Source organism: Microcaecilia unicolor, chromosome 8 (assembly GCF_901765095.1).
Source record: "Microcaecilia unicolor chromosome 8, aMicUni1.1, whole genome shotgun sequence".
NCBI classification, from domain to species: Eukaryota; Metazoa; Chordata; class Amphibia; order Gymnophiona; family Siphonopidae; genus Microcaecilia; species Microcaecilia unicolor.
The window spans coordinates 186,067,839-186,086,502 of record NC_044038.1 but is presented as its reverse complement, the minus strand read 5'-3'; the positions used below and the strand labels follow the sequence as shown (position 1 = coordinate 186,086,502).

Genomic DNA, 18,664 nt, shown 5'->3' with positions numbered 1-18,664 from the left:
ATGGGGGCCATGGGTAGTGACTGAGGTGTTCAAAGGGAAGGTAGGTGGGCTGGGAGACAGGCAGGTGAGGGTAAGCAGTCGGGCAGGAGAGTGATGAGCTGGTAGGAGGATGGGCTGGGAGGCAGGCGGGTTTCAGGGTGGGTGGTAGACAGTCAGGTGATTGGTGGTAAGTCAATGATTGGCTAGTAGTCAGGTTGAGTGGCAGGCTGGAGTGGTTTGAAGCAGGAGCTGGCGGACTAGGACAAGCTGATGCAGACAGACTGGAACAGGCTGGGACAAGCTGAAGCAGACGGACTGGAACAGGCTGTATCAGGCAGACTGGAGTAAGCTGGCTGGAGGAGAGGGCCTGGAGTAAGGGAGTAGCTGGAGCAGGCAGGCTGTAACACGCTGGATCAAGTAGACTGGAGCAGGTTGAGGCAGATGGACTGGAGCGGGCAGGGAGAGCAGGATCGGGCGGACTGGAACAGCTGGATCAGGCAGATGGACTGGAGCAAGCAGGGAGAGCAGGATCGGGCGGACTGGAGCAGCTGGATCAGGCAGATGGACTGGAGCAAGCAGGGAGAGCAGGATCGGGCGGACTGGAGCAGCTGGATCAGGTGAACTGGAACGAGCAAGCAGGAAGCTGGATCAGGCGGACTGGAGCAGACAGGAGGAAGCTGGATCAGGCGAACTGGAGTAGGCAGTCAGGAAGCTGGAGAAGGTGGACTGGAGCTGGCAGGAAGAAGCTGTGCCAGGCGGACTGGAGCAGACAGGAAGAAGCTGGATCAGGCGAACTGGAGTAGGCAGTCAGGAAGAAGCTGGATCAGGCGAACTGGAGCTGGCAGGAAGAAGCTGTACCAGGCGGACTGGAGCGGGCAGGAAGAAGCTGGATCAGGCGGACTGGAGCGGGCAGGAAGAAGCTGGATCAGGCGGATTGGAGCAGGCATGAAGAAGCTGTACCAGGCGGACTGGAGCGGGCAGGAAGAAGCTGTACCAGGCGGACTGGAGCGGGCAGGAAGAAGCTGTACCAGGCGGACTGGAGCAAGCAGGAAGAAGCTGGATCAGGCGGACTGGAGCAGGCAGGAAGAAGCTGCGTCAGGCGGACTGGAGCACGCAGGGGGGAGCTGCGTCAGGCGGACTGGAGCAGGCAGGGGGGAGCTGAACCTGGCGGACTGGAGCAGGCAGGGGGGAGCTGCGTCAGGCGGACTGGAGCAGGCAGGAGGAAGCTGCATCAGGCGGACTGGAGCAGGCAGGAAGACGCAGGATCAGGCAGACTGGAGCAGGCAGGAAGAAGCTGTATCAGGCGGACTGGAGCAAGCAGGAAGAAACTGGATCAAGCAGACTGGAGCAGGCAGGAAGAAGCTGGTTCAGGCGGACTGGAGCAGGCAGGAAGAAGCTGGATCAGGCGGACTGGAGCATGCAGGAAGAATCTGCGTCACGCAGGGAGAAGCCGGATCAGGCGGACTGGAAGACGCAGGGTGAAGCCGGATCAGGCGGACTGGAACACGCAGGGTGAAACCGGATCAGGGGGACTGGAACACTCCGAACAGATGTACCGGAACAGGCAGGTGGGTTGGAGCAGGCCAATGGATCAGAGCAGGCAGGGAAAAGTTGGGTCTGCAAACTGGAACAGGCTGGGGGCCAGTGGACATTGCTTCTGTTGGCCCGACGCAAAGGGCGCTGGACGCAGCGAGATGCAGGCCGGGGCTGATGGACTCTGCCTCCCACTGTTCTTGGTCGCGCCCTGAAGCCACCGCGTGGTCAGCAACTGCAATTCGCGCCCAGGCCGTTCCGGCCGGGGAGCACGGCGGCAGTGCACGGGACCACAGGTGCGACCAGCGCGGCAGACTACGGCCCGCCCAGCCCCTCCGCACAGAGACCCTGAGCCCGGGCTCCCCCGGAGTGCACGGGGCAAGGCAGAGAGGCCGCGGGAGCCGGACGACAGTGGGGGAAGGCCTGCCACTCAAACTGTCCACTATATATACACTGTAAGGGTATACCTGCAGTGAGATTCGTCAAGCTCAACCACCAGAACAGACTGCTGCGCTGCTGAGAATGCAGAGACCACCTCAGCTGAAGGGATTCCATCCGAACTATCTAGATAGGAGAGAAAAGGAGAGAGACCTTCCGAAAGGTCTGGCCTAGGAAACTACATGTACAGTCGCTGCCATGGAACCGAACCTGAATATAATGTGGAACATAAAGACTGCGACCTAGAAGTAATCCTTGAATCTGAGATCGCAGCTGGAGAACTCTGTCATAGGGAAGAAGAAACTCACGACCGCACGCCGTGTCAAAGGCAACTGCTAAGAAATGTAGAGACTGCAAAGTAACCAGATGGCTCAACCAGTTTTACTAGCCAACCTAAGGTCTGGAAAAAAAAATATGGTACCACTCGGTCTGAGACCTGCCGAGTGTCTTGCTAAGAAGTTTCCTGAATGGCCAGTCATCTAGATATGGGAAACTAAAATTCCCTGTGTCCTGAAAGCCACTACCACCAGCACCAAGGCTTTGGTAAAAGTGGGATGGAGTGTTGCGAGACCACACGGTAGAGGCCGAAACCAAAAAATGGTGTCCAAGAATCGCAAACCGCACAACAGCCTTGGAGACTGGTCCTATGCAGATAAACTGCTTTCAGATCAAAGATCGTTAAAACACTATCCTGCCGTTAAAACACTGTCCTGCAACAGCCCCTATGACGGATCGAAGAGCCTCTATACAATCCTTGTGACTTTGAAAAGCGCGATTGGTGGCCTTGTGAACTAAAATAGAACGAAGAAACCTTCTCCTTCCTGGGAAGTACAAAGCCAAAGGCATAACGACCGTGCCCGTAATGTAAAGAAGAGACTGAGCAAATAGCTTGAAAAGCTAACAGCTTCTGTAAATTGTCTTCTACCGAGCCTGCAGTGCAGGGAGAGCGACAGGTAGCCTGTACAGATGCCTAAATGAAACTGGACAAAGTGTAAGGCATAGCCTCCCCACTGCACAGAGGAGATATAGCTCCTCCTGAGCTGCAGAAAGTGTAAACTAGGGGTCCTGAACTACAAAGCCTCACATGATACAGTTAGATCCTAGGCTACTTGCCACCTAGGAGGAGATAGCGAAGTATGCAAAGGGAGTCATGCACATATTACTTCCTCCCCTGAAGCCAGAGAGGTGAGAACAGAAAAATTAAACATGTACTCCTAGAAAATATATCATATACGAGAAGGAACAGAATTGCCAGAAATGGCTATAGCCCCTTGATAAAATACCAGCCGCTGCAGTTGCACAAAATAGATATTTATACTATTGAAACAACTATGATATGAGAAGAAACATACACCCAAGTACCATGCATACTAGACAGAAACTGCCTGTGACTGCTACTGCTGAAAGGATATTCCCTGTGGCTTTTGTCCTCTTTTTTTTTTTTTTAATCTGGCTACTGTCACCCCTTTTATGATGCCAGGTTCCCCTCTCAGTGGTGGGAGTGGCCTGCTCCTGCTTAGCTTGCCACTAGTGACATCTAGGATGCAATCCTGCACCACACTCCTTTGTTTACAGAAACAGCAGCCAAAATAAAGCCTGATGTGGAAGAAAACGGATACGTAACATATGGGTGGATATCCTGACATGAGAAAAAGAAAATATTGTGAATGAGTCCACCACTGTGCACTATGTAATCACCCACAAAAATCCAAGAGGCTGTCCAAATGCAGTATATATAGATAGTCTTCTAAAAGGGCTACTTGACATTAAAAGTATAAGGGGCTAGGAAATGAGCCATGGCAGCCTGTAGCAGACTGATCACCCGACGGAGAAGACGGAGCGACATTCAAAATGGCCGCCGTTCGCGACAATTTCGCTGTACAGTACCGGCCTCCGGGGGCGCGCCTGGCTCCTCTGTAACAACTGGAGCCAACTGCGACGGCTATGGAAGTAGACCCCGAGACCGAAAGGACAGCAGGACCAGACGCTCCATGCAGCGACCTGCAATATTTACAGGCGCCGGAGGCTTTAACCCCCCCGACGCTGACAGACAGTGCAGCACTTGAGCTTTTGAGACATCACGGCAAAACGCGTGCACGCACCTAAACGGCTCGCGCCTTTACTTCGTTACTACTCAGTATAATTTTTTTTTTTTTTTTTTAAATAAAGGCCCCGCTGTGAACCGACAACCAACAAATCAATTATATATATATAACCCCGAAACTCGGATGGAAGGAAAGCAAAAAAAAGAAACGAAGCTGCCTGCTCGTTAAGTCAATGGGGAAGGACTGCTTCTCTGTTCTGATACTTAAAAAAAAAAAAAAATACTGTCTGCCTCTCCCAATGGCAAGACCACTTTGAAATAATTATTTTCATACAGTCCAGAAAGGCCCTAGAAACACAACTGAGCTGACTGCTCATTATAACTGAGGGGAAAGAAAAAGACATTGCCTTATAATGCTCTTTATTTCCTACTAGTAAAAACGCCCGTTTCTGTATGAAATGAAACGGGCGCTAGCAAGATTGTCCCCCCCCCCCCCTTCGCTGTCTTCCTCTGTCGCCTCCGAGTCCTACGCCACCCTCTCTCCCCTCCGAGTTCCACGGCCCCCTTTCTTGTCGTCCGATTTGCAGGCCGTCCTCCCTCCCCTCTCCCACTGCGCTGCAACTCACCAGTTTGTGCATAATTTTCCAGGTGTTCTCCAGGGCCTTGTGGTCGGCCGCCGCCTGGTTGTGGTGGCCCACCGCCTTCAGGTTGTGTTGTGGCTTGTTGTCATTAGTGAAGTGTTTTTCTGTGTGTGATAGATATTGTGTTTTTGTTGTCAGAATGTTGTTTGAGGGGTGGGAAAGGGAGGGGTGAGCGTGGTAGGCTAGTTGGGAGGGTGTGATGGTGTGTGTGCGTGAGAATGTTAGGGGGAGGGGGGTGGGGATGGTGAACTGTGAGGGAGTGGTGAGGGAGTTTTGAAGGGGGGGGGCTGCGTTCCTGTGGTGATGGGTTGAAAGTGAGGGATCCTTCAGGTTGTGGTTTTGGTGGCTACCAGTAGGTTTTTTGTTTTGTGTGTGTTAGAGAGAGTGTGTGTGTGTGAAGAGTGTGTGTGTGTGTGTGTGTGGGGGGGGGGGGGGGGGGGGTGGATGGCAAACTGTGAGGGAGTGGCTGTGGGCTTGGAGGGGGGGTGCAAATGAAACACCTTCTCAGTTGTTACAGATGAAGCAATAATAAAGAACGACAACCTGGATGCAGCAGCTCATATGTTTGGTTGCTTTATTTTGAGTGTATAGCAATGACGGCTGCGCGGGACAGTGGAAATAGAGATCAACCAAATTGGCTTCCTTGCTTACAGGGAACTAAATAGGCTCACCTGTTTGTGGTGGGAGGGGCTGTGAACGTTGTCGGTTGGACTCGGAAGGGGCAGGGTGGGATGTGCTACAATGGTGGGGGCTTGGAGGGGGGTCAGTGTTGCTTGGGGGGGGGTCGGCCCCTCACAGCGCCTTTCACCTCTGTGTGAAGGCGCTGCAGCAGAGGCAACAGATCATCGTTTCCCTTCGGGCCTCCCTCCTTCCCTCCCTGTCCCATCGTCGTCTGAGTAAATTCTGTGAGGGCGGGACACAGGGAGGGAAGGAGGGAGGGGCGAAGGGAAACGATCATCTGTTGCCTGCTGCAGTGCCTTCACTCGGAGGTGAGAGGCGCTGTGAGGGGCAGATGGAGAGAGGCAATTGAAGGAGTGAGCGACGGCGACCGCGAGATCAGATGGACGGGGGACCGTTTGCGTGTCATGCGAGACGCGTCGTTCGCCCGCCCTCGACATCATCACGTTGTGGCGCGAGGGCGGGGCACACAGTCTGTGGCAAACCGGATATCTCGCCCCCTTCAAGTTTCCAGTGAGGCTTCATTAGAACATTGGGGTTGCCTTTTATATAGAGAGATATTACTTATAAAAGTAATAATGGCTGCCTCTCCCAAAGGCAGTACACACCTTTCAGTGAAAGGGTTGCTAGCCCTTCCCAACTAAACAAGGGAGATGGGGAGGAAGGGGGGGAAGGGACTCGGGGCACCCGAGTTTAACACCCCAGAGGCTGGAAAAGAAATCCCTATCTGCCAAGCCTCTAACAGACATTCCCCAGGCACAGAAGAAGAAGCATTATTATTGTTATTATTAACCTCTAAAAGAGAAAGAGAGAGAGAGAGACTAATGGGCTCACCTCCTGCCTGCTGGAGACTGAGAAAATACTGAGGCTAAGGTCACATGGCCAGGGCTCTTATTGGCTCTCTAGAGTCACAGTTTTTTTCTCAGTCTCCACCTGCCGGAAGGCGAGCACAACCCATCAGTCCAATCCTGGTCCGGTCCAGAGGGACGCTAAGGAATGTTCCATTGCCCCTGAATGACATTGCATAAGTCCTGATGCATGGGAAAAAGACTTGCAGGATTTCTTAATTCCCTTGAAGAGAGGATCCACTTTACAGGGTTCCTCCTGCTTAGTGTCCTCAAAATTCAACAAACACCATTGACACTTGAGAGATATGCTCCTGGAGCTCATCCCTACTGAAGCGTCCTCCCGGGGAGCAATTCTTCCAGCCAGGAGTCTTTTTGCGCTTCACACTGATCCTGCAGATCCTCATCCATAAAATGTTCCTCTTCAAATAAAATGGACTGTTCATCCAGCAAATGGAGAGTCTCTCTTGGAAGAACAGGGACTCTTCTTGAGCACAGACTCATCCAAAGCTGGCTTCCTCCCAAGCCTTCCTGAGGCAAAAGGAACTGTACATGGCAAGAATCTGCAGAGTTCCCATCAGCTCCAGTGCTAAAAGGTCCCAGGAACAGAACCACTGTATCCAGCAGCAGCAATGCTCAGCAAAGGGTGTACTATCCAAACTAGCTACCTTTCCCGACAAAGAAGGAACTGCCACCATATCAGGCTCCCTGCCACTGCATGCTACTCCGGAGTCCTCATGGCTCGGATGAGGCTGCTGAGTCTCGGATACTGCCACCACGCACCTGCAATCACTCCCTTGATCACACCACAAAACTGCTAGGGCACTGTGGAACCTGCCAGACCCCCACTGCTAACAAGACCAGCAGCGTCAAGACTTTGCTACTCATAGCACAATTCCCCATTCCTGACTAAATATGTTGCACACACTGCTACGAAGAAGGCAATCGGGGCTGCACAATAACTTCCCCACTGCAATCGAAGTCCAGCAAGCAGCACATAATTGAAATCAATGTTCACACTCACCTTATTTGTTTTCCCCCTCTCAAGACAGCTGCTGTTTTAAGAAATAGAACTCCAGATTTCCTGCTCCAGGAATAAAGAAAGGGAACCAAGACACACAGCGCCCCCCACCCCCAGTCCTAACCTGAACTGGGAGGGACTCAGCCACCCGAATGCAACACCCTCAAGGCAAAAGAAACTCCTGCTGGTTTCAGCCCCAATTCCACAGCTACAGGCAACTCACTTAGACGCAGAAGTCTGATTTTTTTTTTTTTTAAACATAGCTCAGAAAAACCTAGGACCTAGGGAACCCCAGAGGAAAAGACCCTAAGCTATCCCCCCGGGCTCCCAGACTAGACCAGGTTGCACAGACTTAACACATCCACCATCTGATAAGACTTGAGAAAATACTAACTCTAGATGGGCTGCATAAGACACTTATAGTTCACTAATAGAAATTCAGTCTCCATCTGCTGGTGGGAGTGCATAACCCAACAGTCTGGACTGGTCTGGAGAAACACAGAGAAACTATTGAATTTAATAGATAAAAGCTGTCCCGTTAAGAAGGAAAAGCATATCAGCTGTCCAAACACCAAGCAGTGACAGACAGGGTCTCAGGGAAAGCAAGAGGTGGTCACCCAGGGCCTGGCAGAAAGCATGCACTTTACCAGAACAAGGGCTCTTGTTTCCAGATATGCTGAGGAGCTGCAGTTAGGGCCGAAGCTGAAATGCTGGAGAAATTCAAACAGAGCAAAAAAAATTGTTACTAGCAGATTGCAAACATTTTTGGAGATTCATCAGCACAGATGCTGGGTCCTCTTCTAATATTTTTCTCCTCCTCTGAGTTAGATCACTCATTAGGTAAACCACTACCTCAGCTCAGGTGCATTCTTCTTACCTTCTGCCCATCTTCCAGCTTCCTATCTACATTCAATGCCAAGGATCCAGAAAAAGAAGATGGCTCTACAATTTCCTTATATTGGATCAGCTCTGTAAGAAAAGAACAAGAGTAAGCAAAGCTCATTACAAATTGTTTTGTATTCATGCTGATTTTAAGGCACTAAAATCAATCAATTATAGTGAAGCATTATGTTCAGCCTTTTTTTTTTTTATTGTGTAGGCAAGTGCTTCTCAACTCAGTCCTCCAGACACACCCAGCTAATCGGGTTTTCAAGATATCCAGAATAAATATGCATGACATAAGAATAGCCATACTAGGTCAGACCAATGGTCCATCTAGCCCAGTATCCTGTTTCCAACAGTAGCAAAGCCAGCTCACTGTATACCAAGGAGGCAGTGAATGAAAATCTCTCTTATGCAAATTCATTGAGGATATCCTGAAAACCCAACTAGCTGGGTGTACCCCCGAAGACTAGGCTGAGAAGCACTGGTCTGGGACACTAGTAGTCTTCATACTCTTAAATTATCTAGTTCTCTATCAGCAATGTCCAATGATGTTTCATGTTATGTTGGGCAAGAATAGCTGGGAACTAAGGCCAGTGGTGACTAGACTTCTATGGTCTGTGTCTCACAGATGGCAAGAGACAGATGAACATAACATAACAATCCAGTTATTTCTATACTACAAATACCTCCAATGGTGGTTCACAAAATATAAAAACAGAAACAACCTTTCTATGAAAATACAATAAGAATGCAGCTAGGGCAGATTTATGAATGCTAAACAATCATCGGATATAAAAAGGATTTTAAACCTTTCCTAAAAGAACAATAATCTTTAATCTGACGTCAACTGCCAGGAATTAATTTCCAATGTTTTGCATCCTGAAACGCCAAGATAAGGTGAAATTAGGCCTTACCTGCTAATTTTCTTTCCTCTAGATCCTCCAGACAGTTCAAGACGCTTGAGTTATGCACTCCTACCAGCAGAGGGAGACTGAGAACAATAAAACTTCTTATACAAGTAGCCTGTGCAGACCTTTTCCTAACCAGTAAAACAGTAACAAAGCAGAGGAACAAAACACCTCCACCTAAACAAAACCACTGAATCCACACTCAGATCTCCTCCCCTTAAGACGGGGGAATTCAACTGCAGATGGGCACAAACGGTACCACAAACTGCCCTTAGTAAAACTCCAGGACCCAAATCACAGGTGCTACTAGAAATATCTGCAACTGAAGTCTAAAGAAAATATCATACTGAACTGTCTGATACACTGGGTGGGCTCTTGAACGGTCTGGAGGATCTAGAGGAAAGAAAATTAGCAGGTAAGGCCTAATTTCACCTTCCTCAGCAATCCTCCAGACCGTTCAAGACGCTTTGGACGTACCAAAGCAGTAAACACATCTAAGGGTGGGACCTGCAAAGCCCAGAGGACAGGACTGCAGCTCCAAAACTGGCATCCTCCCTTGCCTGTACATCCACTGTGTAATGTTTGACAAAAGAATGCAAGGAGGACCACACCGCCGCTCTACAAATGTCCACCAGTGGAACAAAACTACTCTCTGCCCAAGAGGCCGCCATCCCCCTAGTGGAATGTGCCTTAAGCCCCACCGGCACCGTACGACCATGCAATATGTAAGCCGAAGTTCTCCGAGGACAAGCAGGCTGCTTGTTCTCACGACTGGGTGACGTCCGCGGCAGCCCCCACCAACCGGAAGAAGCTTCGCGGGACGGTCGGCACGCAGGACACACCCACCGCGCATGCGCGGCCGTCTTCCCGCCCGTGCGCGACCGCTCCCGCCAGTTACTTTTTTTCCGCGACTGGAGAGAGTTGTGCAATTGCCTCTCTCTCTGTTCAGCCGCCGGATTTTTCGACCGCGTTTACGCGGATCGTCGCTTTTGGATTCCCGTTCGGTTTCCTCTTTTCTTTTCTTTTGTGTTATTAAAAAAAAAAAACAAAGGGGATTTCGCGCGTGTGGAGCACGCGCTCCCCTTTTCCCTCGCTTCTAGCGGGGACGCCACGTTGCGGCCTAGTGGCCGCTCGGTCGGTTTGTTTTTTCGTGGTGTGACTTTAGCCACCATTGCCGACTTTGACTTCGCCGACGCAATTTTTCCGTCGATGTCCTCGAAGGTCCCGAGTGGATTTAAAAAGTGTGGTCGCTGCGGCCGGCCGATCTCGCAGACCGACACCCACGCTTGGTGCCTCCAGTGCCTCGGGCCGGAGCACAATCTCAAGTCGTGTGCTTTGTGTCTCGGTCTCCGGAAACGGACTCAGGTTGCGAGGCAAGTTCTACGGGACCGTCTTTTTGGAACTTGCGCCGGCCCCTCGACGTCGACCTCGACGGCATCGGTATCGAAGGCCGGTTCTTCGGTACCGGTATCGATGCCCGAGACATCGGCACCGATGGCAGCGACCCCAGGAGAACAGGTCCCGTCGGCCCGCCGGTCCGCCGGTGAGAGTGGGGTTGAGAGGCCGCGTGGGCAGTCGGCCCCGGTCACTCCCTCAGCTCGTGAGCCACGGGACCGAACCCTGTCGGACCCGGTACCTCGAGACCGAGGGGGATCGACCTCCTCCTCCTCCATGCCCTCCGGCGCCGGTGACGTGCACCGGAAAAAGGACAAAAAGCGCCGTCACCGGGAGCCCTCGGTGCACCCTGAAGAGGAGTCGACGCCGAAGCGTCATCGCAGAGAGGAGAGATCCCCGTCGGTGGTGGAGGTACCGACGCGTCGGGGTTCCGGCACCTCGGTGCCGTCTCCTGGCCCCCAGCAGCTTCTGGCACAGACACCCTTACCGGCCCCACCGCCTTTCCCGGCAGCGGGCCTGGACGAGTGCCTCAGAGCCATCCTTCCGGGGATCCTGGAAGGGCTGATGCGCCAGGCTGTGCCGGCGTCGGGGGTGCTTGCGCCCCCGACGCCGATGACTGTGGCGCCGGCGAGCTCTAGCCCGGCGCCGGGGCTGTCGACACCGCCGCCGCTTGCGGTGCCGGTCTCGACCGCCACGCAGGTGGAGTCCCCGTCGACGTCGATGGAGGGAGCTCCGTCCCCGCCGGCGCGGGAGTCCACCGCTCGACGACACCGAGACCTCGGTGCCTCGACGTCGAGCCGGGCCCGGTACCGGACTCAGCTACATGAGCTAATGTCCGATACCGAGGATGAGGACTCGTGGGGGGAAGAGGAGGACCCGAGATATTTCTCCTCAGAGGAGTCTACGGGCCTTCCCTCGGACCCCACGCCGTCACCGGAGAGGAAACTCTCCCCTCCTGAGAGTCTCTCCTTTGCCTCCTTTGTGCGGGATATGTCTATCAGCATTCCCTTCCCCGTGGTCTCTGTGGAAGAGCCGAGGGCCGAGATGCTCGAGGTCCTCGACTATCCATCACCACCTAGAGAGTCCTCCACGGTACCGCTGCACAATGTCCTGAAGGAGACGCTGCTTCGGAACTGGGTGCGACCATTAACTAACCCCACCATTCCCAAGAAAGCAGAGTCCCAGTACAGGATCCACTCTGACCCAGAGCTCATGCGGCCCCAGTTGCCCCATGACTCAGCGGTCGTGGATTCTGCTCTCAAGAGGGCACGGAGTTCGAGGGATACCGCCTCGGCGCCCCCGGGGCGGGAGTCTCGCACTCTGGACTCGTTTGGGAGGAAGGCCTACCAATCCTCCATGCTCGTGACCCGCATCCAATCCTACCTGCTCTATATGAGCATCCACATGCGGACCAATGTGCAACAGCTGGCGGACCTGGTCGATAAGCTCCCGCCGGAGCAGTCCAGGCCATATCAGGAGGTGGTCAGGCAGCTGAAGGCGTGCAGAAAGTTCCTGTCCAGGGGGATTTTTGACACCTGTGACGTGGCATCTCGTGCTGCGGCCCAAGGTATAGTGATGCGCAGGCTCTCATGGCTGCGTGCCTCTGACCTGGACAACCGCACCCAGCAGAGACTGGCTGACGTCCCTTGCCGGGGGGATAACATTTTTGGTGAGAAGGTCGAGCAGATGGTTGACCAACTGCATCAGCGGGAAACCGCTCTCGACAAGCTCTCCCACCGGGCGCCTTCAGCACCCGCCCCCACGGGCGGGCGTTTTTACCCGGGTCCGGCAGGCTGCACCCTATTCTTTTGCGAAGCGTAGGTACAACCAGCCGGCCCGAAGGCCTCGTCAGGCACAGGGACAGCCCCAGCGCGCTCGTTCCCGTCAACAGCGTGCGCCTAAGCAGCCCCCTGCGCCTCCACAGCAAAAGCCGGGGACGGGCTTTTGACTGGATCCACGGGAACATAGCCGCCCTACAAGTGTCCGTACCGGACGACCTGCCGGTCGGAGGGAGGTTAAAATTCTTTCACCAAAGGTGGCCTCTCATAACCTCCGACCAGTGGGTTCTCCAAATAGTGCGGTGCGGATACGCCCTGAATTTGGCCTCCCTGCCTCCAAATTGTCCTCCGGGAGCTCAGTCTTTCAGCTCCCATCACAAGCAGGTACTTGCAGAGGAACTCTCCGCCCTTCTCAGCGCCAATGCGGTCGAGCCCGTACCACCCGGGCAGGAAGGGCAGGGATTCTATTCCAGGTACTTCCTTGTGGAAAAGAAAACAGGGGGGATGCGTCCCATCCTAGACCTGAGAGGCCTGAACAAATTCCTGGTCAAAGAAAAGTTCAGGATGCTTTCCTTGGGCACCCTTCTGCCAATGATTCAGAAAAACGATTGGCTATGTTCCCTGGATTTAAAGGACGCATACACTCACATCCCGATACTGCCAGCTCACAGACAGTATCTCAGATTCCGCCTGGGCGCACGGCACTTTCAGTATTGTGTGCTGCCCTTTGGGCTCGCCTCTGCCCCACGAGTGTTTACAAAGTGCCTCGTGGTGGTAGCGGCCTACCTGCGCAAGCTGGGAGTGCACGTGTTCCCATATCTCGACGATTGGCTGGTCAAGAACACCTCGGAGGCAGGAGCCCTCCGGTCCATGCAGTGCACTATTCAACTTCTGGAGCTGCTGGGGTTTGTGATAAATTACCCAAAGTCCCATCTCCAGCCAACCCAGTCTCTGGAATTCATAGGAGCTCTGCTGAATACCCAGACAGCTCAGGCCTACCTTCCCGAAGCGAGGGCCACCAATCTCCTGGCCCTGGCTTCGCAGACCAGAGCGTCTCAGCAGATCACAGCTCGGCAGATGTTGAGACTTCTGGGTCATATGGCCTCCACAGTCCATGTGACTCCCATGGCTCGTCTTCACATGAGATCTGCTCAATGGACCCTAGCTTCCCAGTGGCTCCAAGCCACCGGGAATCTAGAAGATGTCATCCGCCTCTCCACCAGTTGCCGCACTTCACTGCTCTGGTGGACCATCCGGACCAATTTGACACTGGGACGTCCATTTCAAATTCCACAGCCCACGAAAGTGTTGACGACGGATGCATCTCGCCTGGGGTGGGGAGCTCATGTCGATGGGCTTCACACCCAGGGTCTGTGGTCCCTCCAGGAAAAGGATCTGCAGATCAACCTCCTGGAGCTCCGAGCGATCTGGAACGCACTGAAGGCTTTCAGAGACCGGCTGTCCTGCCAAATTATCCAAATTCGGACAGACAATCAGGTTGCAATGTATTACGTCAACAAGCAGGGGGGCACCGGATCTCGCCCCCTGTGTCAGGAAGCCGTCGGGATGTGGCGCTGGGCATGCCGGCACAGCATGCTTCTCCAAGCCACGTACCTGGCAGGCGTAAACAACAGTCTGGCCGACAGACTGAGCAGAGTCATGCAACCGCACGAGTGGTCGCTCCATTCCAGAGTGGTACGCAAGATCTTCCGAGAGTGGGGCACCCCCTCGGTGGATCTTTTCGCCTCTCAGACCAACCACAAGCTGCCTCTGTTCTGTTCCAGACTTCAGACACACGGCAGGCTAGCGTCAGATGCCTTTCTCCTTCATTGGGGGACCGGCCTCCTGTATGCTTATCCTCCCATACCTTTGGTGGGGAAGACCTTACTGAAGCTCAAGCAAGACCGAGGCACCATGATTCTGATAGCGCCCTTTTGGCCCCGTCAGATCTGGTTCCCTCTTCTTCTGGAGTTGTCCTCCGAAGAACCGTGGAGATTGGAGTGTTTTCCGACTCTCATTTCGCAGAACGACGGAGCGTTGCAGCATCCCAACCTTCAATCCCTGGCTCTCACGGCCTGGATGTTGAGGGCGTAGACTTCGCTGCGTTGGGTCTGTCTGAGGGTGTCTCCCGGGTCTTGCTTGCCTCTAGGAAGGATTCCACTAAAAAGAGTTACTTTTTCAAGTGGAGGAGGTTTGTTGTCTGGTGTGAGAGCAAGGCCCTAGAACCTCGTTCTTGCCCTGCACAGAACCTGCTTGAATACCTTCTGCACTTATCGGAGTCTGGCCTCAAGACCAACTCAGTAAGGAATCACCTTAGTGCGATTAGTGCTTACCATTATCGTGTGGAAGGTAAAGCCATCTCTGGAGAGCCTTTAGTCGTTCGATTCATGAGAGGTTTGCTTTTGTCAAAGCCCCCTATCAAGCCTCCTACAGTGTCATGGGATCTCAACGTCGTCCTCACCCAGCTGATGAAACCTCCTTTTGAGCCACTGAATACCTGCCATCTGAAGTACTTGACCTGGAAGGTCATTTTCTTGGTGGCAGTTACTTCAGCTCGTAGGGTCAGTGAGCTTCAAGCCCTGGTAGCTCATGCTCCATATACCAAATTTCATCACAACAGAGTAGTGCTCCGCACCCACCCAAAGTTCCTGCCGAAGGTGGTGTCGGAGTTCCATCTTAACCAGTCAATTGTCTTGCCAACATTCTTCCCCAGGCCGCATACCCGCCCTGCTGAACGTCAGTTGCACACATTGGACTGCAAGAGAGCATTGGCCTTCTACTTGGAGCGGACACAGCCCAACAGACAGTCCGCCCAATTGCATTCGGGTTTATTTTATTTTTATGTCCCTTTTCTGAGTGTATATTTATGGGTATGAGCTTGTCATCTTTACACCACGATTCTGGTGTCCTGTTTCAAAATTTATTGATTTATATGCTTCTCTTATATTTAATATGTCTTTGTTAATATACATTTTCTTGCCTTTTGTTGAAATCGGTGTTTCCTTTCACTGGCTTGTTGGATGGAAAATTCTATTTTCCATTGCTGCATGACAAGTGATGTCTTTGGCATTTTTAGTTCTGGCTAATGTGTTCCAACTAATGACTTTTTTGTGACTGTGCCTTCCCCGAAGAGCTTACATTTGTTTTGTTTTGCCTTGGAATATTTCGTTTTTCTCTCTATTTTTCTACCACTTCTATAGTAATTTTCAGAGGCTTTTCCCTGGAACATACTATACTTTCTTATATACCAGTGTCACGCTATAACTATTGGGTTTGATATCGATGCCTGGGGCTTACATCCATCGAAGGTGGATGACGGTATCGCAATTATTAGATTTTAAGCAGAACCCCATTCTATTTTTGGAATGGCCTGCATTCACTGAATTGGACTATTGCCCATATAGAAGTTACCGGTACAGATGCGCGCTGGGGATATACAGAGACGTCTAAAATCCTTTAGTTGCAAATTTAGACAGGTTGACTGGGGCCCTAAATTTTTGTTCTCTTCTAGACGAATATTTAAGCATCTATTGGGGGTTAGCGACAAAATGGCGAGTGTATTCCCATATATGGCGAGTGTATTCCCATATTTCTAACCGGCGAAAACCAATTAGATCGCTGCCCTTTAATTTTAGAGAACTTATTTTCGCTGTTCGCTAAAATCTTTTTTTGGAGTTTTTGCTTCCCCCACTTTTGGGGTTTTCAATATGGCGAGTGTTATCCCATATCCAAATTCATGGCGAGTGTTATCCCATGTGCGATCCCAGGCGAGTGTAGTCCCATCACATGGCGAGTGTTATCCCATGTCAAAATTCATGGCGAGTGTTATCCCATGGTCAATTTCTATAGAAGCATACTCTGGAGGGCAGTATTTTTAGAGTAGGTTATATATAGTAAGTGACACAACTGACTCCTGCACTATTCTCATGTTCATGGCTATCATTTCTTTGTTAATATAACCTGCGGCAAAAGCATTGAGCTTTCCGCCAATTAGTAATTTATGTTTTAGGTTCCGCCAATGGGACGCTCTTGAAGACGCGTGAGTATAAGTGTTTTTGTTATACGCATGATGCATGTTCTTTTGTTTAGATAATTTTCCCGTGCATGGTTTTGTTTAGTTGCCCCTGTTATAGACCTCAGCATTTTGATTTGAACCATCTCACTTGTAGATATTGCATTATATTGAATACACTCTTCTATGAGTTCCTATGTGAATTGTCTTCCCCCTATTTCTGATCCCACTATGCCCACTTCCTCGTCCCCTACTCCCTTGGAAAGAGTCCTTAATTTCTTTCCCGCTGATAGAAAAGAACTTACCCGGTTATGTCAAACCTGGCATACCGCTTGGTCCGCTAAGGATCAAGGACTGGAATGGCCATCAAGGGGCTCATTTGATCAGGGCAAACTCCAAGCCTTGGTCTGCTATAATGAATCCAACAAAACAGGAAAATCTAGGGATAAGCATTTAGCTGCTATTAATAAATTTATACTTATTGCACAAAACCAGCATGACAGAGCCCTAGCGAAGTCTGATTGCGATCAAGCCCCTTACCAAGAGGCAATAACACCTACTGCCCCACCACCCTATGATGCTGCTACCGCTGCAGGTACTACCAAGCTTCTACCATGTGCAGTGGGATATACACCAATACCCCCAGGATATTGTGATAAACCTCAGCTACAGATTTCTCAGGGATCTCAGACACAGACCCCCTTATCTCAAGGATCTCAGACAGTGATACCCTCGCTGCCTGCGGTACCTCCCGCTCCTATGATATTTGACCCACCTACTACCGTACACATTGCCGGGGTAGTTGATCTATCTCTTCCCTCATCACCAAAGGACCCAATTCCAATATCTCAGGGGTCAGTACAAACTCAGACGCCTTTAACCCCTTCAACAATCCCAGTGGCCCAACCAGTAGCCCTGATTTCGGCCCAATTACCCACTGTTACCTCTGCTCCAACGATGCAAGCAACAACCCAGACGCTAACCCCACCACCGCCTCATGTATATCGTACTCTTGGAGGCTATGAGATGGAGATACCCCCTCCCATTATTGAGCAATATCCTTGTGTCCCGAACCCATCAGTTCCGGCCACCGTCCAGTACCCTGCTATCAGTCAAATTGACGTAGCTGCCCAGACCTCCACCTACCCTAGCCTAGGATCAGGATTGACCTCACACATGACCACCCAAACGACTACCTACCCACATATGGGACACACAACTCAGACATCACCTCCACCACTACCTTTGGACTCTTCTGTCCAAACTGGTCCCTTGCCAGCTGAATCCCTACAGTCTATCCTGTCTCAATTACGACAGATGGGTTTCATTCCATGTAGTCCTGCTACACAGACACGGGCTATTTGTCAGGAACTCTATGATCGGGGTTTCATTAAACCACCCCCTGCTCCAGTGAACCCTTCAATGCCCATTCTAGAACCTCAGTGTTCTATTCCTCCTAGATGGGACACGTTAGGTGCACGGCCAATGCGTCCCTTGGTACTCCCAGCCAAACCAGCTAATAAGGAGCGACCGAAGGTTAGACTCTCCCCATTAGACGAAGCATGGGAAGTTTTAAAACAACAACTCCCCACAAAATCGGACATAGAGGATATTCGAAACGAGCCTCCTCCGATGTTCCATTTCTCCTCTTTTTCAGATAGTGAAGTAATCCCTTCCCTTGCAGACGATTCACCTCGTTTCACGTTACCTAATACCCCAGTCCCCTCGGAAGAACAATACAATCACACATTGGCTAGTATGGGAGATGGCCTCGCGTTTGTTTCAGAAGGACTTCGTTCCTTACACAAGTCCCTGACAACGCAACCGCACCCTGATACCCCGGACACCGTGGTATCTGTTGCACCAAAATCTGAGTTTCCTCAACAACATGATGTTATTTCTCATCATACTAGACAGCGCCATCCTCACAGTTATCTTACTGATGAAGGATCTAGCCGCTGCCTTGCGGTTATTGACAATTCCCCACACCCTACAAGTTTGAATATCAGTACAGAACCCATCCTATCTGGTCCACCTAACACACCTGCCCAATATGTGGCTTTGCATGAGAATTCATGGCATTATGTCCAACCATGGGTTGATAACCTTGCAGGATGGTCTGAGGCGCTCCAGCCCCAGTCCGCCCTCTTCCCACGTGAAGGATCTTTACGATCAGACAAGCTTTCACTTGTAAGAGATCTTATTTATGATCACCCCGACCCCCATTGGGATCAGAAAACAACCCTTTATCTAATCCAAGGTCTTCAGGTTTGGAAAAAGTATGAGAATCAGTTTCCCCCAACCACCTCGATTGATCTCCTTAAATCAGTGAAACTTTTTCCCCTGCTGAATAAAATGTCAGGTGGTGTCCCTCATACGGAATACACCCCACTTTCAGCTGTTGAATTGAATAGCCTCATACTACAGCTCCCGGATATTGCACAGGGAGGTAACCGCTGGTTAAAGAAATTACAGGACATAACCCTGGGGACTACTCTATCAGTAGG

General features: G+C 51.5%; 1 protein-coding gene across 1 annotated transcript in view; it reads right to left on the bottom strand.

The window, feature by feature from the left end:
• The window catches only part of KIF20A (kinesin family member 20A), a 213,670-nt gene that overhangs the window by 16,336 nt on the left and 178,670 nt on the right, over positions 1 to 18,664 (bottom strand). Inside the window, 1 exon segment of the mRNA XM_030211810.1 lies at positions 8,057 to 8,148. Coding sequence (XP_030067670.1) covers positions 8,057 to 8,148 — 92 coding nt within the window.